This window comes from Aquila chrysaetos, chromosome 5, assembly GCF_900496995.4.
Source record: "Aquila chrysaetos chrysaetos chromosome 5, bAquChr1.4, whole genome shotgun sequence".
NCBI lineage: Eukaryota > Metazoa > Chordata > Aves > Accipitriformes > Accipitridae > Aquila > Aquila chrysaetos.
Genome location: NC_044008.1, coordinates 39,889,562 through 39,916,022, shown reverse-complemented (window position 1 = coordinate 39,916,022; position 26,461 = coordinate 39,889,562). Strand labels below are relative to the sequence as shown.

General features: G+C 58.7%; 2 protein-coding genes across 2 annotated transcripts; both read right to left on the bottom strand.

Annotated features, from left to right (window-relative positions):
* Positions 1-1,347: 1,347 nt before the first annotated feature.
* On the bottom strand, positions 1,348-12,881 carry CSK (C-terminal Src kinase). The gene is made up of 13 exons (XM_030014791.2): positions 12,645-12,881; positions 6,701-6,778; positions 6,229-6,342; positions 5,495-5,607; positions 4,554-4,773; positions 4,009-4,102; positions 3,858-3,923; positions 3,648-3,747; positions 3,391-3,481; positions 3,050-3,123; positions 2,742-2,937; positions 2,429-2,515; positions 1,348-2,304 (listed from the first exon to the last, which is right to left on the bottom strand). The coding sequence occupies exons 2-13, from the start codon at positions 6,713-6,715 to the stop codon at positions 2,122-2,124; spliced, it is 1,353 nt and encodes a 450-aa protein (XP_029870651.1). The 5' UTR covers positions 6,716-6,778; positions 12,645-12,881; the 3' UTR covers positions 1,348-2,121.
* A 9,141-nt stretch (positions 12,882-22,022) lies between these two features.
* On the bottom strand, positions 22,023-26,250 carry LOC115341563 (cytochrome P450 1A5-like). The gene is made up of 7 exons (XM_030014790.2): positions 26,074-26,250; positions 24,592-25,458; positions 24,025-24,151; positions 23,371-23,460; positions 23,165-23,288; positions 22,676-22,762; positions 22,023-22,447 (listed from the first exon to the last, which is right to left on the bottom strand). Exons 2-7 carry the CDS (start codon positions 25,435-25,437, stop codon positions 22,141-22,143), a joined length of 1,581 nt encoding a protein of 526 aa, XP_029870650.1. The 5' UTR covers positions 25,438-25,458; positions 26,074-26,250; the 3' UTR covers positions 22,023-22,140.
* Positions 26,251-26,461: the final 211 nt, after the last annotated feature.

Below are 26,461 nucleotides of genomic sequence, written 5' to 3'. Positions count from 1 at the left end.
CACTGTCCTCTCGGCATCCTCCAGCTGCATCGCGGAGGATGCTGAGGATGCCAGTATGGCACCAAACACCCCCCCCCCAAAGCCCCCCTCCTGCCCATGGGACCGGGCACAGTCCCAGAGATCGGCAGCGTGGTGCCATTTAGAAGAAAACCAAAGGTCTAAATGAGTTTCGGGTTTTCTCCCCTTTTTTTGATGCCTGGCAGGGGTCCGTCGGCCAGCGGTAACCCTGGGCAAGGGGACTGGAGGGGATGCGATGGGCGACTGGCCCAAACCTCCTCCCTGCTCGCTGATATCTACCATCCCAGGAAGGTGCTGGGGTATTTCTCGCCATTTCAAAAGCCACGTTTCTTGCAGGCTTTGCCTGTAAATGACTTTAATCTTCATAAGCCCAAAAAGTAAAGCTGCTTATACGGCTGGAGCCTGCCAGAGCACTGGGAGGAACTGGAGGGGGGGGATGTGTACAAAAGGAGGGGGGGGTTAGCCCATGGGAAATGAAACCCTACGGCGGATCGAGCCCCATCACATCCCTGTCCTGTCCCCTCTGGGGTCAGGAGCACTTGATTTCTGTAGCTACTGCCATCTCCCCTCTGCACCAGAGGGCTCCTGAAGGCTGAGTCACTCCATCCTCCATCCCACCTAGACCTGAGCCGTGCCTGCTGTCCCAGCACTCCCTATTCTTTTCTCTTCGATTCCCCCCACCCCAAGACAAATCTCAGTCCCAATTCTGGCCCAAAACAAACCGAGAGCTCCCGACTCCAGCTTGCAAACCGGGCAGCCGGTAAAGCCGATGCCCTGCGCATCGTTTAACGCCGAATAATTCTCCATGGATGAAGAGAACTATTTTAAACCTGTTGAGCCCTGCGTGGTGGACGCCACCTCCACCCAACACCCTTCAAGACAGCAGGGACTCCGTGGGGGACACCTCCTTTGGGATTGGGGGTCCGGGACACGGGGTCCCCGCTGCATAGACGTCTTTAGCCCCTTGGCTGAAATAAGCAGGGCAGGGAACAAGGCCCACAGGGTCCAGGGATCAGCCCCAAAATGCATCCCCAGATCTTCCCCTGCCTGGTCCAAGCATCTCCAGGGGTGGAAGATAAAGCCCGGCTTAAAGGGGAGCTTTGCCATCACTTGGCAGCTTCATCACTGTCACAACCTCGCCAGTTCTCAAGGGTGGGATGGAGCCAAGGGATGCCCAGGCTGCTCATCCCAGCTACGGGGGGACCATCTCCACCTTGGACCCTGCCAGGGGATCCCAGGATCCCCAGGGCGCCATGTCCCCCCCCCCCCCCAAGGGCTGCATCCCATGGGAGCAGAGCCAGAGACAGAGGGGCGGTGTGAGGCGGGATGTGCCGCGTCCGTATGGAATGGTTTTTTTTATTACAGTTTTAATCTCACAGTTGGTAGCATTACATGAGAATAAAGCACTGGACAGGACTGGAAAAAAAGGCCTCTGGAGACAGCATGCAAACATTGCAACGAGTTTAAAGCAAAACAACCCAAAAAAAAGCGTCTCGCGGGGACGCGGCCGCGCTCTCCCAACCGGGTGGCGAGTCCAGCGTCTCCCCTTTAACCATCACTTCTGTCGTTGGGGTTTCCTTTTCGTGTGTCCGTTTCATTGGCTTATTTATTTTATTATTATTCTTCTTTTATTAACCTTCTTCTCTCTTTTTTTTCTTTTTTTTTTTCTTCTTTTAATTACATTAAAAAATAAGATTCGTACTTTAGTAAAACACCCAGCGCTCAGCTGGGCCCTGCTTGAAATAATAAAAAACAACCAAAAAAACCAACACCCCTCCCCGCCCCCCACCCCCAAACTGAGAAAACAAAAAAAAAAAAAACCACCCCAAAATCCAAAAAAAAAAAAAAAAAAAAAAAAAAAGAGCCTGGGAGACCAAAAAAACCCCAAAACCTAAAGGAAAAAAAAAAAAAAAAAAAAAAAAAAAAGGCTGATTTGGAAGTTTGGAAGTGACCGGGAGAATTGTAGCGGGGGAGAGACCCCCGGGGCTCCCTCCCGGCCGCTCCTGGTGCTGGGGCCGGGCAGGGGGGGTTGCCCACACCCCGGTCATCCCCCCCCTTAGCGTGGGTCCCCTCCGGCTGCCGGGGTGGGTGAGCCCCCCCCCCTCACAGGTAGAGCTCCTTCTCTTTGATATGCACTAGCTGTTCGCGGAGCTGGTGGAAGGACGGCCGGTGGCCGGGGTCCAGGGTCCAGCACTTCTTCATCACCTCGTAGACGACGGCGGGGCAACCGTCGGGAGCATCCATCTTATAGCCCTTCTCCACGCGGGGTACGACGTCCTTCAGGGGCTGGGGGTACAAGGGATGGGTTTCAGGATGCAGGGGGCCTGGGTTCTGCCACCCCCTCCGCCCAAACAGGGGCTCAGCCCCCCCAAAAAACCAGCCCTGAGGGGACGGGGGTGTCCTCACTTACGATTCTCGGGTAAGGCACTCGCCCGAAGGAGTAGATTTCCCAGAGGAGGATCCCGAAGCTCCACACGTCCGACTTGGTGGAGAATTTCTGGAGGGAGGGGAGAGAAGCCCCGTGAGCGGGCTCAGGCAGGGATTGGGGGGGCAGCAGGTCTTCCCCACCCTCCGGGCAGCTGGTTTTGGGGGTCAGAGAGTGGGAACCGGGGCTCAAACACCATCTCCGCATGGAAAATTTGGGGCAGCCTGGGACGGACCCCTTTCCTCCAGCCTCCGCCACATCCTCGCAGCCTGGGACCCCCCCTTCTCCGCTCGCCCACCTTTTCTCTAAGTGCTTCTGGCGCCGTCCACTTCACCGGCAGCTTCCCCGTGTCCTGCGTGGAGGAGGCTTCCTTGGTCAGCCCAAAATCGCTGACCTTCGCGATGTTGTCCTCCGAGACCAGGACGTTCCTCGCCGCCAGGTCCCGGTGGACAAAGTTGTTGGCTTCCAGGTACTCCATGGCTTCACAGACGTCTCTGGTTTGGGGTGGGAGAGAGAAGGGGGTTAGTGAGGTGGCCCCAAAACGCTGGTGGGTGCAGGTCAGGGCGGTGGGCACGGCCAACCCTTGGTGCCTTGCCCCATACTTACAAGGAGAACTTCAGCAGGCAGTCTGCACCGAGGACTGACCGTCCGCGCGACCGCAGGTAGTCTACTAGGCTGCCCTGGAGGGATGGAGAGAGATGGTGCCGTCAGGGTCAGCATCCCACCCGCTGCCCCCTCCCACGTGGGGCAGGACCCGGGGACGATTTCCCTCCCTTAAGAGCCAGCAACGGGACACGCAACGGCGCTGCCACCTCCAAACGCCACGGTGGCTCCAGGGAGAAGCCCCCCGAGGCGGGATGAGCCAGCTGGGTCTGCCAGGGCGAAGCCCTGGGACCCCGGGGGAACGGTGCAGGGAGGGGGCAAGTGCCCAGGGTGGGGGGTCTCACCTTGGCCATGTACTCGGTGACGATGTAAAGGCCGCTCTTCTCCTCCACGATCACCCCCAGGAGCTGCACCAGGTTGCTGTGTCGGAGCTGCCTGCGTGGCGCAGGAGGGCTCAGGGCAGGGTTTTGGGGAGAAGGAGGGAAGGGGGGGGGGGGGCTCCCACGGTCCCCGCAGGGCATCGGGGACCACCCGCCTCTGCTCGTACGGACAGAGGTGCCCCCTCCCTTGCGTCGCGCCCCCCCCGCCCCGTAACACTCACGTCATCACGGACGCCTCCGCCAGGAAGGCTTGCGCTGTGGCGTCGTTTTTAATGCACTTCACGGCGACTTTGTTCCCCCGGTAATCCCCCAGCATCACATCTGCGGGCCAGGAGAGACAGGCACGGGAGGCACTGGGAAGCATCCCGGCCTCCCGGGGCCCTGCCATCGCCCCGGGGGGGGGGCTGCAGAGGAGGGGACACGGGGCTCACCTCCGAATTCCCCTTTGCCAATGATCTGCAGCAACTTGAGGTCCTTCATGTTGAGGGCCCAGCCGCCTGCGTGGGGGAGAAGGGAGAGTGAGGGGGTGCTGGGGCGGGGGGGGGTGTCCCCAGGAGCCAGCGAAGGGGCACGGCCACTCACTGCGGGAGAACTCGTCCTGCGCTGCCACCGTCCCCTCCATCACCTTCGGTTTGATGAGGCGGGTGCAGAGCCCGTCCGCGTCCGTGGTGTAATGCTGGCGGGGGGGGGGGGGGGGACGGGGCTGAGAGGCAGGGCTGCCGCCGGGGTGTCACGGGCGACGGTGGGGGTGACACCCTGGAGGGGGGGGGTCCCCGCCGAGGCGATGCCGGGCTCTGGGATCCCACCAGGTGGCAGCACGAAGCCACGGATGGACCTGGTGGGGGGCTCGGGGCGGGGGGGTCCCTCTGTCCCCCACACATCCCATCCCGTCCATCCATCCAGCCACCCCCTTCATCCCGCCCTGCCCCAGGGGTCTGTCCCCAGCAGCCCCCCAAGCCATGGGGTCGGCAGAGAAGGTCCCACCATCTCCAGGGCTCCAGACCCTCAGCCTCGCAAGCTCTGACCCACACATACCCCCCCCCGCCACCCTCCAAACCCAAACTTATGGTCCCCGGCTGGCCGGGGACAGGAGCGGCGGCAGCTCCCGTCGGCAGGTGAGACCTCACCTCCACCAGCTGCATGAGGTTTTCGAAGTAGACCTCCTCGTCGATGCTCAGCTTGCTGGAGGAGTAAATGATGCGGTAGTGCTCCACCTTCCCCTCGCAGCTGACGCACAGGGTGTAATCCCCGGGGTAGTTGGTGCTCTCCCGCACCAGGAAAAGCCCCGTCTCCGGTGGGTACAGCAGCCGCTCCGCCTGCTCCCGCGTGATCTTCCCGTGAAACCACCTGCAACGGGGCGCGGAGGGCAGGTCAAGGACCGGGGACGTGCCGGCCGGACCCCCGTGGGGCTGCGTTTGGGGGGAGATGGGGACACGGAGCAGGCTTCATCCCTGCCTGCATGGGGCCAGCTCGCCCGCGCTCCTCCTTGCTGCCCCCACGACATGGCTCCTTCCATGGCATCCTGCTCCCCCCTCCTCCTGGTCCCCAGCCCGGCACTGAGCCCCTCTGCACACTCTCGGGGGCTTCCCACGGAAGCCCCAGCTCCTCCAGAATGGGGGTCACTGGCGGCTCTGGGATGCAGCAGGGACGTCAAAACCATCCATCCACCCATCCATCTATCTATCTGCCCGCCTATCTCCTATTCCTCCCATACAGACCCCATTCCAACCCCACTGCTTTCTCCCAGCAGCCTTTACGACCACAACTTTGGCTAAAAGACCCATTTTGAAACGCAGTCCAACCATCCATCATCTTCCCGGCTCTGCAGGCAGCTCCAAAGGTGCTCAGAGCTTTCCCCAGCAGCAGCGGCTCCCAAATCGACGCTGTTGGGAAAGCCCAAGCCCCTAGCCCCTTCTCTGCCTTTCAACCTCGCGAAGCCCTGCGAGGGATCTCGCTTCTGTTGGGAACACGGGGTCAACTGGGTCTTTGGTCTGACACAGCGGGGATGCTCCAGACCAAGCCAGCTCCCCCCAAATTCACCTAGGCAGAGTCCCCGGTGGATACTCACGGCATGAGGCTGAGCTTGATCCCAGCTTTCACTCCTTCCCGCTTCTGCACATAGTTAGCGGGGATGATCCCCTCCCGGCCCACCTTGTTCTTCGCCTTGTACCAATTGGGATCCTGCGGGGACAGCAGAGATGTCACGACGAGCCTGTGGTCCCTAGAGATGGCAGCAGCCCACCAAAGGAGCCCACGGGGGGGGTCTCGGCGCTGCCCCTCCTTTCCCGGGCAGCTGCCTGCGCGTCCCCAAGCACCCCGGCACCCTCTGCCTGGCTGCAGGTAGGACGGGGTGGGCAGGACACAGCTGCAAAGGTCAGGGTTAGCGCTGGGGCCAGCAAACCCCGATGCTGGTGGCCCCACGGGGGGGTCACTGCCATCCCCTTCCCAGGCTGCCGGGCAACCCGGAGCCCCCCAACCCATGGCCCCTCTCTTTTTCTCCCCCAGCGCCGAGCGCAGCATCGCTCCCCGATTGCGAGCCTCTCCCCTCCCTCCTCCACCTCCCAGGAGGCAGTCGAGAGGCTTACATTTCGGAGAAACCTTAACTAACGAGGCCGTGAATTAATTAACCAAACGCATGGCCCCATTCCTGCCCTGCTGGTTCTGCGGGACTTCCAGCGGGACCAGGGGATCCCACCGGCAAGGCAAACGCTGTGTGTCGCAGGATGCAGGGATGCTCCCGGCATGGGGGGCAGCGGCAGCAGCCGGGGGGGGGCGGGTGCCGGTGGGAGGCGATGGCCTTACCTTGGTGACAGCCACAATGGTGAGGACATCTCCTTTGCTGAAGGGCAGGTCCTGCTCGGCGGTACCATGGAAGTTGTACTTGGCGATACATTCTGTACCGGACGGCCAAACGGCCTGGCCGGGGAGAGGGGGACGGTGTCAGAGCCCGGCTGGGCACATCTCCCACCCTCGGCCCCCCTCGACCCACGGGGACCCCCCCCCTCCCACAGGCACGCAGGGCTGCTGGCCCTCTGATGCAAACCCAAACGGGATTCGCTGAAACTAGAAGCAGTTTGGGGGATCTGGGGCAGCCCCGGGGAGCTCAGACGGTGGTTTTTGGCTGGGGTGGGGACAGAGAGGGAGACACACACACACTCAAAACCGCAGGTCCCCGCGGTGGGGGACGGGGACAAGTGTCCCCACGTCCCTCCTGAGCCCTGGGGCCAGCTCTGAATGGCTCCATCCCCACCTCTCCTCCCCGCCCGGTGCTCACCTGCATCCCTGACATCTTCTCAGGAGGTTGGGGGGTGCGAATCTCACAGGGGGGACACGTCACTTGGTACCATGAGACCTGCAGGGGGAAAGGATGACTGAGAACCCGGCACAGCGGGGAGGGCCGTGTAAGGACGATGCACAGGCAGCATTCCCCTCCCGCAAAGGATGCTCCCCGGGCCGTGTGAGCATCTCTTCCACCGCCAAGAAGGCAACAGGTCTTGTCCGATGCGCTGCTTCCAAAACGTCCCCAAACCAATGGGAAAGTGGGAGCTCCGGGTCCGCTCAGCTCCCCCCCGCAGCCAGGGACCCGACCGGTGCGGAGCTGCTCACCCAGATTATAAGGTATTTGCACGGACACAGCTTCTTAAGAGCAGAGGTTTTACGTGCTGCGTGGCTCCCGCAGCATCTGCATCAATGATCCAAGGAAAAAGCAGTGTGGTCCGGAGGGACAGAGGTGCCCGGGGACGGGAAGGGAGCAGAGACAACCTCCAGGAGCAGCTGAAGCCCGTTCCCCAGCCCAGGGCGGCTGCTGCACCGTGGTGGCCAGCCGGGAACCAGCAGTGAGAAGCTTCAAACCCTCTGCCTTGCAAAATCCCCCCCGGCCTCACCCTGCAAAGCCTCCTCCACCCATCTCGGGGGGGGGCTGCCAGCAAGGCGGTTCACGGTCCCTGCAGCGCCAAGGGGGAAACTGAGGCACGGGGTGGTGAGGGGATCCAGCCAGCGAGGAGCAGCTCTCCCGAGCCCCACGTTCACGCCTCGGTGAGCATCCCGGTCCCCTCCCCGGCAGCACCGGGGGCTACGCAGCCAGAGCCCCACTCTTCCGCAGCGCCTGGTGACCCACGTGTGGAAACATCCAGCCCCGGGATCTTCCCAGGCCCGGGATCCAAAAGAAATAAAAGAAATCTGTTCCCTGCAGGAGAAAACCCATCGGCACTCGGGAACACAGGAGCTCCCGCTGGCTCCTAAATCCCAGGGGGATGCACGGACCGGGGGTGCTGTGCTCCCCTCCGGCAGCACCCCGAGGCCCCAGGCTGGGTCGCATCCTGCCCCGGCGCGTGGGAGGGGAACAAACCCGGCTTTATTCTCGCCGCTTCGACCCCCGGGAAGAGATGAAGTCACCGGCCCCGGCATCAAACCAGGCTTTCTTGGACCGGGGCACTGGGGTCGCGCCAGGCCGGGGGCACGGAGCGGGATGCTGGCAGGGCATCCCTGCTCATGCACCCCGAAAACCACCCAGGTATTTCTTAATTCATCATATCAATTCGGGGCCATCAGCGGTCACCGCTCCCAGCCCTGCTGTCAGCAGCTCAAAATATTTTGGGAAGGAGGAACTGAAACGAGGGGCAAGGCCGCCAGAGATGGGAGGAGGAAGAAGATAAGGGGCAGAACTGGGGGGAGGAAGAGAGCGGGTGCGATCACGGCCCTGTTTCCACTGCAGCCATGCCCGGACGCCTCCGGAAAAGGCGTCACGCTGCCACCACCTCCCTCACCTTCCCCCAGAGCGGGGCCAGGCCACGAGCCGCTTTAGTTTTGGCATCAGAGAGCAGAAATCGAGGCTCAGACGCTCGCCCTAAGGGCAGAGTTTGGGGACCCAAAGCTGAGCGCTGGGGTTTCCAGCAAAGCCCATCACCGCGGCGTCTGGGCCCCGTGCATCGGGTCGGTTTTCTTCCCAGCCAGCCCTGGGGCTGTTGAAGAAGAAAAGCCTCCGGAGATGGCACCCAAACCCAAATTGATGGGGACGCTGCCACGGAGGTGGCCAGGACCCAAGGGAGGGCAGCGTCGCGTGACGCTGGACCGGAGAGCATCAGCTGGGAACGCAGCCCCAAAAAACAGCCCCCAGCTCAAACTCTCTTTGTTTTCAAGCTAATTTTTAGTTAAATTCTGCATTTACACCTGGCGTGGAGCAAAAATTTCAGCGAAGGGTCTGGATACCGCCAGTCCAAAATGCAGCCCATGAAAAACAGGGCATAAACCACGCTCCTCCATCAGTCCGGAGAAGGATTTGGCTAAAGTCCGGAAGGAGCTGGTTTAAGAAGAGGTGCCCCTGCATTCCTGCAGAGGGAATTTCCCATCACCAGGGTTTTCGGCCCTGTTCCCCATCCGGCACCCCATGGGGACGCTGAGCCCGAGCCGGCTCAGGGTGTTGCTCAAGGAACAGCTCTTCCCCAAAGCGCTGAGTCAGCGCTTCCCACCGGCCGGGCGCTCCAACGTTGCTGTTTTAAAATAACCAACGGAGAAAAAGCAGCAGGATGGAGGTTTCATCCGAGATGTGACTCCAGCTGGAAAATCCCGGCCGAGCTTTGCCCACCTGTGCCAGGTCAGAATGCCAGGAAGCATCACCTGGAAGGGATGCCCAAGGGTCCCCATCCCAGGACCACAGCCCGTCTGGAGGTTGGAAAAGCCACTTTCCATGCCGCACGAGGGCTGGATCTTTCCAATCCCAAAGGCCAGTTGTTTGGGCTTTCAGCTCACGAATGTCACCGGCATTTATATTTTATAAATGCAGAGAGGATACAAGATTTATAGCCTGCCTTTGGGCTTTTGAGCCTTTATAAAGAGGTTGTTTTTTTTTTTCTCTTTTAAAGAGGAAACTGTCTCAGCAAACCCTGCCAAGAGGAACACGCTCCAGCCGGTCCCAGCATTTTTACCTTCCTGGACCGTGGACATTCATGGCATCAGTCGGTGGCATTGTTATAAATATAGCACAAGAAATTTGCTTATCGGTTTTACAGGGGGAGGTAGTTAACAGCACCGGGAACTGCCCTTTGCAGAGCTCCTGATGCCCCCTCCTATATTTCGGTGCAGACCTTCTTCCTCCCGAGGGTGACTTTTAAGCGGCAGCCTGATCTTTTTTGTTGTTGTTTTTTTTAATCGTTACCTAATTTCTGCCTCAAAGCCGAGGCTTTCCGAAGAGGAGGAAACCACACGCCCCTGCGAGCACCCAGCTCCGGGGCTGCTGCCAACCGGCCCCCCGAAGGCGCCGCTGCCTGCGGTGGCCTCATGTGACAGCCAGCGGTTCCTGCCGAGCGCGTCACCCAGGCCGGCCCCAACCTCGTGCCCGAGTTCTCTTCCGCCATCCCAGCTTATCCCTACGGGACGCTGGGTTGGGAGAAGGATGCGGTGATGCCGGCGCGGACCTGGAGCCTAAAGGCGGCGAGCTCCGGGAAAACACCGGCATCGCCCCTTCTCTCCTAAAGCAGAGGTGCTTCCCCAAAGGAAGATGCGTAGCAGCAGAAGTCAGCTTGAAAAACACAAAATTGAAAAAATGAAAGAAATAGCCAGGGAGCAGCCCAAGCGGTTCAGCAGAGCCGAGGGCCAGGTTTGGCTATTTGCAGTCCTGCCAGGCGAGGGTTTCGCTCCCCCTGGAAACTCTCCGTCCCCACGGAGGGGTTCGGGGAAGCAACCGGGGCGCGCAGGGGAACCCACCAGCCTTTTCTCCGCCGAAAACCACCTCCTTTTCTTCCCCGCCCTCCGCCCGAGCATCCTTTGAGCCGCTCTGCCCAGCCACCCCGGTGAGGAACCTCAGCCCGACGCCGCACCCTGAGAAGGACCGAGGTTCGCGCTCATCCCCGCTGCCTCCCTCCCAGCCCTGCTCCTGGATTTCCCTCCGGGAAGCCCATCTCGGCAGCCGAGAGCTGGGGAAGGTGGGCCGGGCAGGTACGGTGAATACCGTTGCCACCCTGATAATCCAAAGGGCACCAGGGAAACGAGCCGGGGAAATCTTTCCTCTTGTCAATCGCCAGCCAAAATCGTGCTGTGCCAAACCCGTGGGCGGGCTGGGACCAGTGGCCCAGGGGGGGAATTTGGGACCCCCAGACCGAATACCACCCGAAGAGCACCGGCACCACGGGATGGGTTGGGGAAAAGATGCCGCATTTCCATTTCAAACCCAATTAGCTGGAGGGAAACGGGGAGCAGATCCTGCCCAGCATCAGCTAAGGACGACTCTATTTAAAATAAAGTTTAGTTGTAGATGGTAGGAAAGCTTTACTCCCGTCGGGAATAGGCACGCGGGCGCCATCCACATCCAGCCCGTTCCGCTCATCCATCTCGCCCTCACCGAGACATCTCCCAGTGCTCAACCACCCCAGGTTCTTTAAACTTCAAAAAAAAAAACCAACCCAAAACCAGACAACATCCTCACTCTCTCCAAAAGATCTTATCACCTGTTATTACAAGTAACACCTACGATTACTATAATCGAAAGAAAAACGTTCTTCCTTTATCTCATCAGCGAGCTGGCTGCACTTGCAGGGAGGGTTTCGCTGCTGCTCCCCCAACCCAGCCTCGACTGGGTGCCTGGCCGGGGGAAAGTGGGGGGGCTTCCTTTTCTTTTTTTTTTTTTTCCCCTCCGTGTTTTTTTTTTTTTTTTTTTTAAAAAGAAAAAGAGAAGATGTTGCTGTTCAGACCGCAGAAGGTGCCTGGGGGATAGTCGGAGGCAGGTGGAGGCCCGGAAAGATGCTGTTCCCGGCTTCCCCATCGCGGAGGGGTTTTCCTGGTCCTCCTCTTTCCTACAAAAAACCTCATCAGGGCGATTTTCCGCCCTCATTACCCCACAAATCGCCCCGGCATCCCCTTCCCAGGTCCCGGCAGGTGTCAGGGCGTCCCCAGGGACGGGTGCACAGCGCGGAGAGGAGCGGCTGCCAGCAAAGCCGCCCCAGCGCGGGCTTGGGGCATGCCGGGATGCGGTCGAAAGGTTTTTTTGCAAACACCCACCGAAAAACGAAAAGCCGGAGGGGGAGGCAGCGGTTGGAGGGTGAAACGCACCCCAGGACTCCCTGGGTTTGCAGGGACAGCATTCCAGGGGGGCTTATCCCGGTGCCGCTCCCCGTCAGGAGGCTTTGCTTCATCACTACCATCCCGCTGATGCTCAATGAGGGATGGGAGGACGGGGACCCCCTTCTCCCAGGGATGCTCCCGAAACCTCCCGCATCCCTCCGCCGCGCTTCCACGGACCTCTCCGGCCGCTCTCCGCCTTGCCAGGATCGGGACGGGCTCCTGAGTGGGTCTGGTGGGAACAAACCCCACGGGAGCGTGGGGGGCGAGATCCTCTCTGTCCCGGGAGGAAGGCAGCCATCCCCCTCCTCCTGCTCCCCGGCCCTTGCACCTTTGATTTTAATTTTTTTTTTTTTTTTTTACTTTTTTTTTTCCGCACGATGGCACAGCCCCTTTCACTCTCGATAAACCTCCGAGCAACAGCCGTGGCTATAAATAACCCGTCACCGCCTTATTGACCAAAAAAAAAAAAAAAAAAAAAAAAAAACCCAACAAAAAACCCTAAAAAAAGAATAAAAAAAATTGCTGCCAGCCCCTTTTGACGCCCGGACCGAGCTCCCTCCTTCCGCCCCAACCGCTCTCAAAAACCCCGCCAGCAGCTCGGGGCTCGGCCTCCCAGTATCCAAAACCGGCCCCGGCCTTTGTATGGGATGGGGATGGAGCAGGAGGAGGAGGTGGCAGCCCCCTTGCTGGGTAACGGGTTTGGGGGTGAGGTGATAACCCCCCCCCCCCCCAAGAGAAGGGGATGCTGCTGGGGTCTGGAAGGATGCGGCCCCCCCCCCGGGGGGGGCCTGGGGGGTGATGGGGTCCCCGGGGACGGTCGCTGAGCGGTCTGGGATGGGGTCACCCACCAGGTCAAGCAGCATGGAGGCGGCTGAGCGCCCGTGTGTGTCCCCCCCCCCCCCGGTATATATCCCCCCCCCCCCCCCCCGCCGCTCCCCGCATCCCCCGGCCCGCCCCGCCAGGCCCCATTGTCTGGGCTCCGCCGCCTCTCCCGGCCCCGCTCCGGGGGTCGCCACCCCCCAAACACGGCGGGGGGGATACGAGAGGGACACACACACACACACACACAACGAGCACCCCCCCCCCCCCCCCCGCGCCCTTCCCGGTGCCTGTCTCCCTCCCTCCCCGTGCGGCGGGGGTCTCCGGTCCGGCGCGGTACTCACCTCCCTCCGGGCAGGGGGCTCAGCCCGCCGCCGGCTGCTCCATGCGGCGCTGCCGGGGGCCTCCGGGCTCGGCTGGGCCGGCGGGGGGGGGACACACGGGACACACGGACGGGGCGGAAGGGGCGGAGGAAGCCGGAGCCGCCGCCGGAGCAGCCGCCGCCGCCGCCGCCGCCCGGCGGGGCCGAGCCCGGTGGCGGCGGGGAGCCGGTGCGGCGGGGTCGGGGGCGGGGAGGGATGGGGAGGGGGGTGCGGAGGGTGTAAGGGGAGGGGGGGGGGGGGGGGCGGGACGGGGAAGGGCGGCGGGGAGAGGGGCGTCCGCCGCCCACCTCGGGCCGGGCGAGGGGCGCGGGGGTCCGGCCGGGGCGGCGGGGCCTGCTGGAAGGAAGCGGCAGCCCGGAATCGGAGCGGCGCCGAGCAGCGCGCCTGCGCCGGCACGGCGGGGCTCGCCTCGCTTCGCCTCGGCGGGGCTCGGCTCGGCTCGGCTCGGCTCGGCTCGGCTCGGCTCGGCCGGGAACGGCGCGGGGCCGCCACCTGCCGGGGACCGCCGCGCCGCCACCCGGCACCGGCCCCCGGGATCGCTGCTCCGGGCCGTGGCCGGGGGGGGGGGGTCCGGTGGGTGGGTGCTCGGGCGGGCGCGAAATCGTGATAAAATAATGCTAAAGCCGTGCCGGAGTGACGCTGAAACCGGCACGAGCGGTGATGGAACGACAGTAAACAAGAGTGAAATGCTCGAATAGGAAAATAGTAGCAGAGTAAGAACATCATCTGTCACGTAGCGTTATAATATAATACACTAGAGTATACTGTGAGATACTATACTGTACTAGGCTATACTAGACTAGGCTATAATACAATACAACACAATAAATATAATAATAAAAATAATAAAATAAATATAACAGGGTGTAATTAATATAATAATTAATGCAATGGGATGTAATATAACACAATGTAATGTAGTGCAGTATAACACAATGTAACATAGTGCAGTATAACACAATGTAACATAGTGCAATATAGCACAATGTAATGTAGTGCAGTATGATATAATATGATATAGTATGATATAATATGATATAGTATGATATAATATAGTATGATATAATATAATATTATATAATATAGTATGATATAATATGATATGATATGATATAATATGATATGATATAATATAATATCTAGATGATCTGTAAGGTCCCTTCCAACCCTAACCATTCTACTATTCCGTAATATCCTATCAACAACGACGACGATGACGACGATAATCAAAACAATGATGGCGATAGCGGGGGGTGAGGGCGGTGGGAGTCCGGCGGCAGCACGGTGGACGGAAAGCGGGGGTAGCCCTGGGTCGGGCACATCCCCGCCGTCTCCCTCAGCGTTTTGGGGAGGCCGCGGGGTGTCGGAGGGGCAGCGGCACCCCTCCGCAGGCAAGCTGCCTGGGCCCTGGCCTGCTTGCAAACGTGCTTTTGGTGCTGGGGTGTGTTCCAGCAAGCGAACGGGACGGCGAGAGGGACGGGAGGGAGGAAACGGCGTTTGGGCGTCGCGGCACGTTTCCTTACCCACCACCGTGCCGGTCCCTCGGGACGGTCGGGCATCGGCTCGATCCCCAGCGCGTCCGTCCCCGGGAAACGGAACGGGCTCACGGGTGCTGGGGCAGGGACCCGGGACCCCCCCCTCTTTCCACCCAGGGGCCCTGCTGGCTGCGGGCCGCTGGAACGCTGAAGCGCGGCGGTGCCTCGCCGACACCGGGGTGGTTGTCGCTTCCTGCCCCGGCGCTGCCGCGGCCATGTACGGCAAAGCAGGAAAGCCGGGCACCGGCCTCCCTCCGCTTTTTGGCTACCCTCTGCTTCTCCCTGAGCTTTGGCGTTCCCCCGCCGAGGCACGGGTGACCGAAAACCGGCCCAGCCCGGGGAGGGGGATGATGCCAGCAACTCCGCCGGCCCCGGGGAGGAGGCTCTTGAAGAGTGTCATTGCGTGGGAAGAGATTGCGGCCAACGTCCCCGCGCTGAGCGTGATACCCCCAAGGACGCTGGGGTGGGGGGGGGGGGGGGGAGGCAGGAACCCTTCCCACCCGCCTCTGCCCCTCTCCTCCTAGGTGAGGGATGAGGGCTCAAAAAACAAGCCCCGAGTCCTGGCCCTGCGTGGCTGGGAGGGGAGGATGCTCTCCCGGGGACGAGGGGACTGGGAAGAGATGATGGAGATGTCTGTCAGGGGGACAAGGGGACCGCGGGAAGTCAGGGGACGGAGCCAGGGAGATCCCAGTGGCCAAGGGAGCGGGTTGCAAAGCCCAGCTCGTTTTTAGGGAGCACATCCTCGCTCCTACGCCGCGTGGGAAAGAGCCTGGGACCCGCTGCTGGGGTCGGGCACCCCGGGGCCTTCGCAGCTCCAATCTCCCCCCCGGGGCCTGGCAGGTTCGCTCAGGATCGGGGAGGTGGGGAGCGGGCCCGTCCTTGCACAGCCCCTCGAGCAGCGCGGCCCTGGGAGGAAATGAAACCAGCTCATGCATCTGTTTGCACCAGAAATGCACCCACAGATGCAAGCCTAAACCCACCCACGCACGCATCAGTGCACCCACCCGGGCTCGCACACGCATCGACACACCTGTGCACGCTCACAAGCACAGACGGGTGTGCAAGCACGCGGGCACGGCGTGTGCACGCACGTGCCGGTGCCCAGTTGCACGCCCAGCACGCGCAAACCCAGCATGGACGTTCTCTTCTCGGGGGAAAGACGCAGCCCACCAGGCTGCCTGCAGCTCAGGGCCGGATCGCTGCCTGCTCCTGCCTGCCCTCTCCCTGCCAGATCTCACCCACCGGGGGACCGTGACGCAGCCCCGATGGCTGCCCACCCCCCCACTGCTGTGCAGACCCCCACCCGGGTGGGCTGCACCCGGGGGTGACGCAGCCACGGGGACCAGAGACCGAGGAGAAGCGGGGGTGAGACTCGGGTTTTTCCCTCCAGGTGTTTCCATCAGCGGGTGGGAATTTCAAGCGGATTTTTTTGTGCGACGGTAACTAGAAGTCCAGAAATATCCTTCCTCGCAGCGCCGCTGGATCCGGGAGTCCCCCCTCTCCGGGGCTGAGGAGCAGCACGGGGCTGGTGGGTCTCAGCCCTTGGGTGAAAAGACCATGCGTGAGCCCAGCCTGGTGGGGAATCGTGCCTGGTCCCAGGTTTTCCCAGTCCATCAGACCCAGGAAGAGGGAAATACCCCAAAGACCGCACAGCCACAAATGCTCAGAGCTGCTGTCAGGGTTTTTTTTTTCTCCCCTCTGAAGGTCCAACCCTGAAGAAGCCTGTCCTGAGGACCACTGGCGTCCCCAGGGACGGCTGGAAGGGTGACGCAGGTGGTGGTGGCCGAGACTGGGCCATGCGGGAGACCCGGAGGGGATTCGTCCAGCTGCAGCTCACTGCAATGGCCCGGCTGGGATTTCTCCTGGGAAGGGTCTTGGCTTGTGGGTGGGCGATGCCCTGGCTGGAGGGCTGGGAAAGATGGATTTGGCCGGCTGGGATGAGACGTGGGCGGCCATCTCCTTGCCTTGCACCAGGAGAGGGGGCCCTTCAGCTGGTGGGAACCAGCAGGAGAAGGGAAAAGAAAAGGAAAAAAAATTAACGCAACAGAGGAGGAGCTGAGAATAAAATCCCGACCAGACGATATTCCTTTGCTTAAGGGCGCAAAGCGTCGGCGATCGCCCGCCCCGTTCATCTGCCTCTTCTCTGCATCCCCTGGCTGGGTTAGTCCCTGTTGGGCAGCAGGTTTGGTGCCTCCGAGGGATTCAGGCAGCGCAGGCTGGTTGAGAAGCGGTGGGCAGGGAAAGGGGAGGGTTTTGCTGCCTTGGATGTACTAGACAGCGGAGAATCTGCAGGCAGTGGCTGGGAACACCAGAGGAAAGCCGGCCTGAAAGCTCCCAGCTCATTTGACCCTGGAGAATTCACCTTCAAGCTGAAAAACAACCCGAAGGGAACCAGGTTTGGCTGGTTTTGCGGCTCCCAGAGCTACGGAGGTGACGAGGCATGCGGGATGCTCTGCAGGGGGTCGGTACCCTATAGATCCCCCTCCCCAAATGTGCCTCCCCTCAAAAACTCTGAGCGGGGGTAAATAAAACCCCTCGCTCGTCCATGCTCAGTAGTGAAAAACGCTCGTGGAACTGGTGTCACAGATGCCACGGGAGGGCGTTCGTGTCCCAGACCCCAGTGAGAGGGGACAAAAATGCTTCGGAAGCGCCCAAGTGAATTAGGATCCTACCCCCCACCCCGCCGAGCTGGCAGCCGGCTCTTGGGCAGCTTCTCCCTCCCATGCCGGGCCCGAAAACCCTCCTGGGTGCGGAGAGCAGCAGCATTTCAAAGGCTCTCCTGGGGAGCCCTCGTTTTCCAGGATGGTTTTAATTAAAGCAGAAGGGGAGCAGGTTGGGGACGCTGCTTCTCAGCGGGTGGCTTTTCACCTCCAGCGTGGGATCAGGCTGGACCCTCCCGCTCTGCCTGGGTCCCCCCCGGCACCGGGGGCATCAGCGCTAGCCCTGCTTTACCCACCCTGATGAGGTTCAGGGAGCTGATTTTAGGGGCACGAGAGCAGAGCTGTCAACTGGGACCCTTTATTATGGGGCCAATTAGCAGGGGGGGTCTAGGAGGGGAGATGAGAGCCTGTCCCCCTGCGTGGCCCCCCCCAGATCTACCCTCGCTCTGCGGTAGCAGCTGCTACCCTGCCACTGGCAAACCCAGCGCCAGCCTTGGGCACATACAGGTGAATGCCAGCCCTGAATGCATCCCGGCTGCCAAGGCTGGGTTTGAGGAGCATCCGAAATTCCGGAGGCTTTTGGCTCACGCTGCCAGTGCTTGTGGGAACCGGTGGTCCCCGGCTCCGTGGGGACGTGTCTCCAGGGCTGGTCCCCATCTCTCCCCTCTTCTCCTTCCCCCCCTGGAAAATCATGCCCATGCCCATGCTGGGGGGTGGGGGGGCAGCCAGGTTTGAGGCCATTCCCGGGAGCCTGGAGCTTTTCTCCGGCAGCGCTTTGCGTGCAGGGAGCAGTTATCTCTGCATCTGTCGTTCCCTTCTTAACCCAGGGACAAACTCCATCCTTACCTGCTTTCATGTTCTCTAATTAACAGGTACCTTGTACCTCTAATGACACAGTGCAATCAACCAGCCCAAACACCGTCTCTTTTCCAGAGGGAAGAGGGAGGTGAGGGGTGGGAGGATGAAGAAGGGTTCATACTGATTTGGGAGCCCCCACAGCACAGAGGCAGAGCCACGTACCAGGTTTAATGTGTCAAGCTCTGTTGGCTCAAGCTCTTCTCCAGCCACAGGTCCAGCCTGGGTCAAACAGAGGACCAGCGTCTTCTCCAACCCACCGCGGAAGGAAACTTCACCAGAGGAAGGTCCCACCAGCTCCAGCACCCCAGAAGCTGCTCGGTCTTGGAGGCTGAGCAGAGATTTTCTCCCCCAAAAGGCAGGAAGCAGCCATTATCCCTGCTGCGAAGAGGCTGCTCCTGGGGTTCAAGTCACGGGAGAGCCTGACCCTGTCCCAGGAGTGGAGCTGCAAAGACAAAGATGGTGTTTGGGGTTTCATTCTCCGTGGAAAGGAGCTCCCGAGGCCTGCCGGTGCAGCAGGACAAGCAGGACGTCAGGGCAAAGCCCACCACGCTTAGAGGATCTGCTGCCAGCAGCTCAGAGGGAAGTGCCCCCAAAACCACTGGCAGAAAGAAAGCACGCGTGGCTCAGAAATAGAGCTTAGGGTGTGATTCAGAGCCTTATTTTAAGCTCTAGGGCATCAAGGGATGATATTTTTGATGTCAAGGGACCGTCACCAGTGTTGGGGACCAGCAGCAAAAGGGAGACACCCAAGAGTTAATCCCCGTGGGGAGATGATTCCTGATAACAGATCTCATGGGAGAATAAACAGCCAAAGGAAAGAAGTTAGAAATACAGGATGTGCTTTTAATGAGGAGGGTCATTAAGTGTTGGAGCAACTCCCCTCTTCCTTCCATCTGGGAGGAAGAGCCACAAGTGGTTCCTCTAGCCCGTTTCAGGGCTGGGTACAGGCTTTCCTGGCGAGGAGATGCCACCACCCCAAACGCTGGCATCAGGCAGTTATCTCAGCTTGAGGGAGAAGGTGTGCGGCTGCCTGGACCTTTCCCTGCAGGAATGAGGGAGCTGGGGGCGTCCCCTCCTTGGGAAGAGGAGCTGGAGCCCAGCTGCCCTGGCTGGTCCGCTGACTCATTTTAAAACCTACAATAAGAGCAATTTGCTGTGGAGTGATAAAAGCTCCCCAGGCTTATCACCACCCCGGTTCCAGTAAGGAAATCACGGCACTTGCAGGCTACCTGGGGAGTAATTGGAGGGCTTAATTGAGGAAGATCATTAGGGGAAAGCAAAGATAGGGGAGCTGCAGTTCCTTACCTACTGTGAGCAATTGGGGCTTTCATGGCAATGATCGATGGATTTGTTTATCGGGAGGAAATGGGGAAGAGGAGGCGGTGAAGAGCTGAGATCCTGCACCCCCGAAGGGAGCAGGGTGCCCCTGTCCCTTCCTCACAGAGGGTCCCTGGGTGGGGGGGATCTGGGGGTGCAGCTCCGCTCCAGAGCAAAGAGCAGTGCAGAACTGGAGTACCTTGTTTGATGCTCAGCCCATGCTCGCTGCTCCCCTCCCTGCATGCTGGGGGCTGCAAAGACACCGGCAGGGAAAATAGCTGGCAAAGGAGCCCGCTCGTCTTTGATCTTCCGACCGTATTGCCCAGGGGCAGGCAGGATGCCCGGGCTTGGGATTGGGGTGGCTGGGATTGAAGGGACAGTTTGACTGCAGTATCCCCAGCAAGACAACTGGGACCTCACCTGGGTCACTAGGCTGTTGGACGGGCCAGGAGGTCCAAGGAGATGTGTGCATGCAGGGACATCAGACCAAGGTTTCAGGGAGACCTCCTGCCTGTGCAGGCTGCCCGGAAGGGTCTCCCGCAGCCGCATGGGATGTCTCCATCGGCATCAAGCGGAGGGAGAGATGCCGAAAGAAGATGGGGCTTTCTAAAGTGGGGCGTTTTGCCTGCAACACCATGAAGAGAAGGGCTGCGTGGGGAAGGGTAACCGCCTGCCCATTTCTCTCCCCGCAACCTTCTTCCCGTCCCCTTCTCCATCCTGACACGGTGACTTTTTCTCCCAGGTCTCTGGTCTCCAGGCTGTACCCGATGCAGACCGGCAGCAGCGTCCCCAGAGGAGCCCATCGGCCCTTGGTAGATGTATCTCGGGGAGACCTTCCACCAGCAAGGGGCTGTTTCACCTCAGTAACGTTAATATTAATCTGCTTATCTGCCCCGGGGCTATAAAACGCTCATCTCCAAAGGGAAAAAAAAAATTCCCACTGTTCTTTCTTTATATCTGCACTTGCTTATTGCGGGCCTTATCAGCAAACACAGCCAGCCTTCGGGGCAAGAGAGTCACGCAATGGCTCCAGCGAACGGGGCCCTCTGGTCCTCCACCAGCATCAGCATCGCGTGTTCCCACTGCAGCTGGAGTCACCGGGCCAAGTCCATGAGAGCCTCTCCACCCCACAGGGATGGTGTGACACGCTGCTGCCGAGTCCCTGGCAGTCCTGGTGCTCTTCCGAATCACTAAGTTAGGCACTGAGAGACCCAGATCCATGTCCAGGACGATCCCACCTTCCCCTGCAGTAGATGAATGCCGGCTTTGGGATGTCCCTCGTGGAAATGTGGCTTAGTTGCTGGCTGGGGTTAAACCACGACAATGACTCTATCGCCTCGACCTATGGCCCTTGTCATAGGTAGCAGAGATATTATTTGGCTGATGGACCTCATGGGTTGTCCTAAACCATCCTTCCACTTTTCCTCCAAGGCCTCTGATAGCCTGCAGCTCAAACCACGGTTTGGACCTCCTTTTCCTGCAATATTGGGATTATGACATTAAACGGTGACGACAAAGCCGGTGTGACTCGGATTGAAGCTGCTCGGGCTGGTTCAGTGAATTCAGGTGGGTCTGAGGCAGTATCGTCTCAGTGTTTCGTCACAGATTGGTCACCAGGCACGACCTGGACACACAGAGACAAAGAGTTACTCCTTTTCATTCAGGCTTGTTTAGCGGGTCTGAACACCTCCCTGCTCTAGCTGGAATCTCCCTGAAGTCTTGGGCAATCAGCTTCCCCATTTTCTTCCCCAACACGCTCTTTCGTTTCTCTCTCTTCTTGGAAGTTTTTGTGCAACGCATGATGACTGATTGGTATTCGGACCTGAAAGGAGCTCTTCTTGGCCTGGGTCTGGGGCTATGGCTCAGCAGATGCCACCCATGGGAACAGATTCAAGAGCAGTGTGTGTTGCACCGGATGGTTATACTTGTTTCTGTATCGTTGCTTGCCAGGTACCGGGTTGGCTAAGATGGCTTTGCGTGCGAATTGAAGAAAAGAAGGCATCTGCCTCTGCTGGCACGGGTTGACTGACAGCCAATGTAAACTCTTGGGTTTGAGTTGGAGGAAGTCCTGTTCTCCTTCTCTGCCCCATTGTGAAAACACCCTTGCTCCAGTCCAGAATACCAGCAGCTTGACTTTCTCAATAGCAAGGGGTAAAGGTGTCCTTTCTTGTGTCCTTCAGGGCCAGCGGGGACTATGGCGAATGAGGCTTAAATTGGCTGAAGTCCTCCAACACACTGGTCCCTCCACAGAGGCTTTGCTCCAGCCCAGTTCATTTGAAGGATCCCTCTCATTTTTCTGAAGAAAGTAATCTGAACAGGGGGAGAACCCCTGGGGCAAGCTGTCTGATAGATTCTCAAAGAGGCACTAAAGAGCTTTGAGCTCCTCTATGAACAAAGATAAACCTCTCCCGAATGGGATCTTAGAGTGACATGACAAGTCAGCTAGGCAATTAAAAACGTAGTGTAGAAACAAGGGAACAGGCTGTCCTCAGAGGACTTGGAGGAGTATTAGTATTTTTCCAAGATTTCTGAGGGTTTTTTCCTGCAGACACATCTACAGTGAAGGTAAATTTCAACCAGTGAAAATTTGTCCTGATTAGTCCAGAAATAGTGATACTGGCTGGACGTCAATGACGTCATCCTCCTCTCCACCCAAGCTTTGGGCATCAGTTCAGCCAAGATCTTAAACATCAATGGAGGCCGTGGGATTATGGTATGGGCTGGCTGTCCTTCAGCTATCAAAGAGCAGTTCTAAAAGAATACGGCCCAATGGTATTCAGATGGTCTGGTTTTGGGTACATTCCCTTTGCCTCTAGCAAAAGACAGTTCACACACCCCATAAATGTGTTTTGTGGTACTAAGACTAGATGTGATGGAATATCCAACATTTGACAGAGTATCCAACACTAGAAATGCTGGAAAATGAAAAAGCCAAGAAAAGCTACAAAGTGAACAAGAGAAGACAAGAGTTTCGATGGCTTCAGTTTATTATGTCATCCCATAAAGTTATAGCAGACCCAGCTTTGCTACAAGGACACCCAGGTCTTCGCCCCTCGGTGATGTCTGGGCAATGGACAAGCCCACTGCTCAGTTCATGCCTTTCATGGCGAAGCGCTGCTTGACCTGGAAGTGCTTACATCTTTTGTGCTTCAGGGACAGTCCATAGAGCTGCGTCATGTCCACCTTCTTGCCGTTGCAGACACTGAACTCCAGCTGCTGGAGCAAGGTGGACAGGAAAAGGAAGACCTGACACCTGGCAATGAGTTCCCCAATGCACTTCCTTTTCCCCAGGCCGAAAACCAACACCTTCTCCCCATCCTCTTTGCTCACTTCGGTCCCTCCAGCACTAAGGAAACGCTCCGGGTTGAAGGTCAGTGGATCCTTCCAAAGTTTCCTGGAAGGAAAAAAATCAGATGCTGAGATGGTGTCTTCTGGCCACGGGTGTAGGGGGGACACTGGAAGGTGGGAGCTGTCAGTGAGAATATCCCTGAATTTAGTAGATACCTCACCTGCTCCCTTTTCTCTTAAAGCAAGTTGATCCCACTTCTGCCTAGCAAGGTAACTGTGCAGGAAGAGTCCTGTACGTCACCACAGGAGGCTTTCTGCCTCAGAAGGTACTTACTCATCATGATTCACTTGCCACTGATTGACAAACACGCAACGGTCCTTTGGGATGTAGTAGCCGTTCAGCACTGTGTCCCTGGTGGTGCTGGAGAGAGAAAAGACTCTGAGAGTTTGGGAAGCAAAAAGGTTCTTCTGCATCCTCGGGGGACTATTAGTTTGCCCCTAATGCTGCTGAAGTAAGGATGCGGCCCAAAGAGGTGGCTTTAGGAGGGGCAGTTGCATTGTCCGTGAGCTGGATTGGGCAACCTCTACCCGAGCTGGGTGGAGTATCCTCAGTGAAGTCAGCAGAAGGCAAGAATTGCTCTTTGGGAGCTCCTACATTGCCCTGCACAAGAGCTGTGAGCTCCCCGTGTCCACGACGAAGCCAGCATTCTACAAGTCGATAATAACCTCCCTGCCTCTCACCACAACCACCACCGGCATGGCTGTAACAAGATGCCCCAAGTCCACTTTGTCCCTCCACCTCCTTCGCATCCTCAGCACTTGCCTGTGCGGGATGGTGAAGGGCAGGAAGGAGGAGTGCCTGAACATCTCCAGGATAAAGGCTTCTGTGTAGGGCAGCGTGCCTCGGTCCGACAGCCTCGGTCTCCTCTCCCGGCCGATGGTCTGGTCTGTGGGAGGTCGAGAGGAGGGCTGGGGTCAGCCCTGGTCGGAGAGGCTTTGGCCCCGGAGGAAGCAGGTTCAAGGACTCACCTAGTTCTTCCTGGATCTTCTTCTGGATGTCGGGGTACGTCACGAGATACATGAGGCTCCAGGACAGGCCAGTCGTCACGCTGTCAAAGCCTGGTCAAAGAGGAAAGCATGTCAATGAGGTCTGCACAACATGCAGGGCACACGCCTTGGCTTGCTGCCTAACCATCACAAGGAGCAGTCTCGGATGGCTAAGAAGGCGGAGGACAACCTGGGCACACAGTAAGACTTGGGTTTCCATCCTGTCGGAGAAAACTTTGCTAAAATATTCTGCTGTCATTCATCCTGATTGACCCTTGGGTTATGTCAGGTTTGTATAACTTCTCTGGAATCGGGGGAGTTTCCACAGAGTAAGTCAAAGATGAATCAGTCAGTAGACATCTCCCTCAACCAGGAAGAGCCACCCTGGCTTGTGAAGCTCGACTGAGCTATAAGCCATGCCCTTCGCTTTTCCCTGACGCCTCTTTCCAGAGCTAATGTCCCATGCTGGTCTCTAGGGATGTCTCTGGAGGGTCCGGGAAGACCAGTGAGCAGGAGAACGAGTGCTTAGACCCAAACTGGCTGCCTGGTGTTGGACAAAGATGGGTCAGACAGAGCTCTAGCGCGAGGAGCGTGAGAAAAACTGCAGTAACTAAGGGACCATTGGGAAAAAAATACCTGCTCCGAAGAGGTCATTCACAAGATTGACAACCTTCTCCTTAGGGACCTGTGTGGCAGTATTTGCTTCCACTTTTTTCTGCAGGCACTGCTCAATGAGGGAGTCAGTGATGTCTCGGATGTTGTTCTGAGAGGAAGAGAAGACAAGTCATGGCTGTGGAACCAGCAGAGGAATGGGTGTTACTGAACGACAGCCTGATGCTGGGAGAGCCCAGGGTCATATGAGCTCTGGAGAACATCACCTTTCAGACCCCGTGGTCCCTACTGCTTTTGCAACCTATGAAAACAAGGAGATGGTTCTCCAGGGAACCTGTGGCACAGATGAGATGTTCAGCCAACAAACTGCCCCTGTCCCACAGGGCCATGGAGGAGAAGGAGGACTGTAGTACTGGACAGCACATGGAGAGGCTACAGGTGAGTGAGACTACAGGTGGACTTGCTAAATGCAGCAATACCTGCAAGAACGTACATGCCCATTGATGCTTGGCTGCAAGAAGAAAAACAACTTGCTAATAGAGAGGGGCAGAGAGCATTTCTGGTGCAGGTGAGGGTCCTGCAAGCTCTTACCTTGTCATAGGTCTTGTAGTGCTCCTGGACAATCTTCTGCACGAAATGGAGGAATCGCTTGTTGAAATCTTTAAATAAACTCATGGTGCGGCTAGGAAGATACCGGAGCACGGGGATGAAGTCAGCGGGGTTGCCAGCAGCAGCAGCGTTGCTAAACTGATCACTTACATTCACTATATTGAGCAGCTCTTGGTCATTGTGGTCGTAACGCTTTCCAAAGCACATGGCGCAGATGACGTTGGCCACAGAGACCACCAGGTACCGGTAAGGGTCAAAGCTCTTCTCTTCATCCATCAGCTGGAGGAATTTGGTGACCAGGTAGTCAGCCTCCTTGGAGATGTGCTCCTCCAGGAGGCAGGTGGAAGAGGAGGTGGGGCTGGGGGCGATGGAGAAGGTCTTCAGGGCGTTCTGGGCCAGCTTTCTGCGGGCTTTCCACACCTCCCCTGAGTCGGGGCTGAAGGCCAGGCTCTGGCCATCCGCAACATGGCGGAAGCTGTAGAGGTCGGGACGCCCCATGAAGTCTTCTCCTTGCTTCACTAGGGCTTGCTTGATGGTGTCCAAGCCGCTCAGCACCAGGACGGGCCGTGTGCCGATCCTGACCTCCATCACGTCCCCATACTTCTGGCTCAGCCTGGTCAGGGCCAGGTGCGTGTCCTTCCTCAGCTCCAGCACGTTGCCGAGGATGGGGTAGCCTCTGGGTCCTGGGGGGCTCTTCAGCCCCTTGGGCACGTGCTGCCGGAAGGACTGGATGAGCAGGAAGACCAGGCAGAAGATGGCAGCCACAAGGAAGACCTCGGTGGCCGAGAAAATGCCTTGGCTTCCCACCAGAGACATCGCAGCCTTCATCGCTGCCGGTACGGAGGAACCCTAAAGGAGGTAACCAGAAGAGTGGCGAAGAGCCAGGATTAGCGGGTTGGGTCCTGCAGATGTTCCTGATGCTGAGAAAGGGCATCAGGGTGATGGAGCTGCCCGTGCAGCACTTTGGGGTTTGCAAGGGGCAATAGCTGGAGACCTACAAAGACTCCCAACACACCCATCGCTTAAGGGGGACGTCAGCCCCCCCCGCGCCTGTAACAGCACCCCTTCCCCTGCAGAAGACCCCAGCAACCGCTGGCAGAGCCCTGGCTCCTGCCCAGGGCTGTTTGCAACAAGGCACAGAAAACCACAGCTCAAAAAAGCGCAGGGAGGCAGGAGGAGAGGAACAGCAACTCCTCAGCGAAGCTGGCCCCACGTCCACCAAATCTGTGAGGATTTATAAGCGGGGGGCTGGATCTGCTGGGTGGCCACCGGTACGTGGGGGCACGGGGAGTGGGGATGCCACGGGGCTGCCCTGCAGGAATACACGGCTCACTGGGGGAGCAGGCGAGGGAGGGGAGAGCCTGGTGCATGAATTTCTCCTTCAGACCCAAATATGACCTTCCCGGTCCTATATCCATGTTCAAAAACACGCACACAGACACACACACACACGTTGTCTCCTACCTGCAGATCCTTGTGATACACAGGGCTGGTTTTACTGCCCGTGGCTCCCAGCAAAGATAGGCAGAGGGTGTCTGGCAGCCGCCTGCCCTGGGGAGCAGAGGGGATCCTCTTCTGCCGCCTGGACCTCCTTCTCCTGCTGCCTGGAAGGCCACGGCTTTATATGCACTCCTCTTATTGCACAGCCGGGTTCTTATCTCTGGGGGGTCATGGCACGAAAGCCCTGGTAAATAGCTACCCATTAACAAACTGGGCTGAGCCTGGCTGCAGCCAGCCCAAGAAGCCAGGGAAGATATTTCCTCAGCTCCATCAGGCTCTGGGGGACAAATGGTGACTTTTGCTCCTGCCCGGGGCATGTGCCTGCCCTAGAGTCCAGGATGGGGATGCAGAA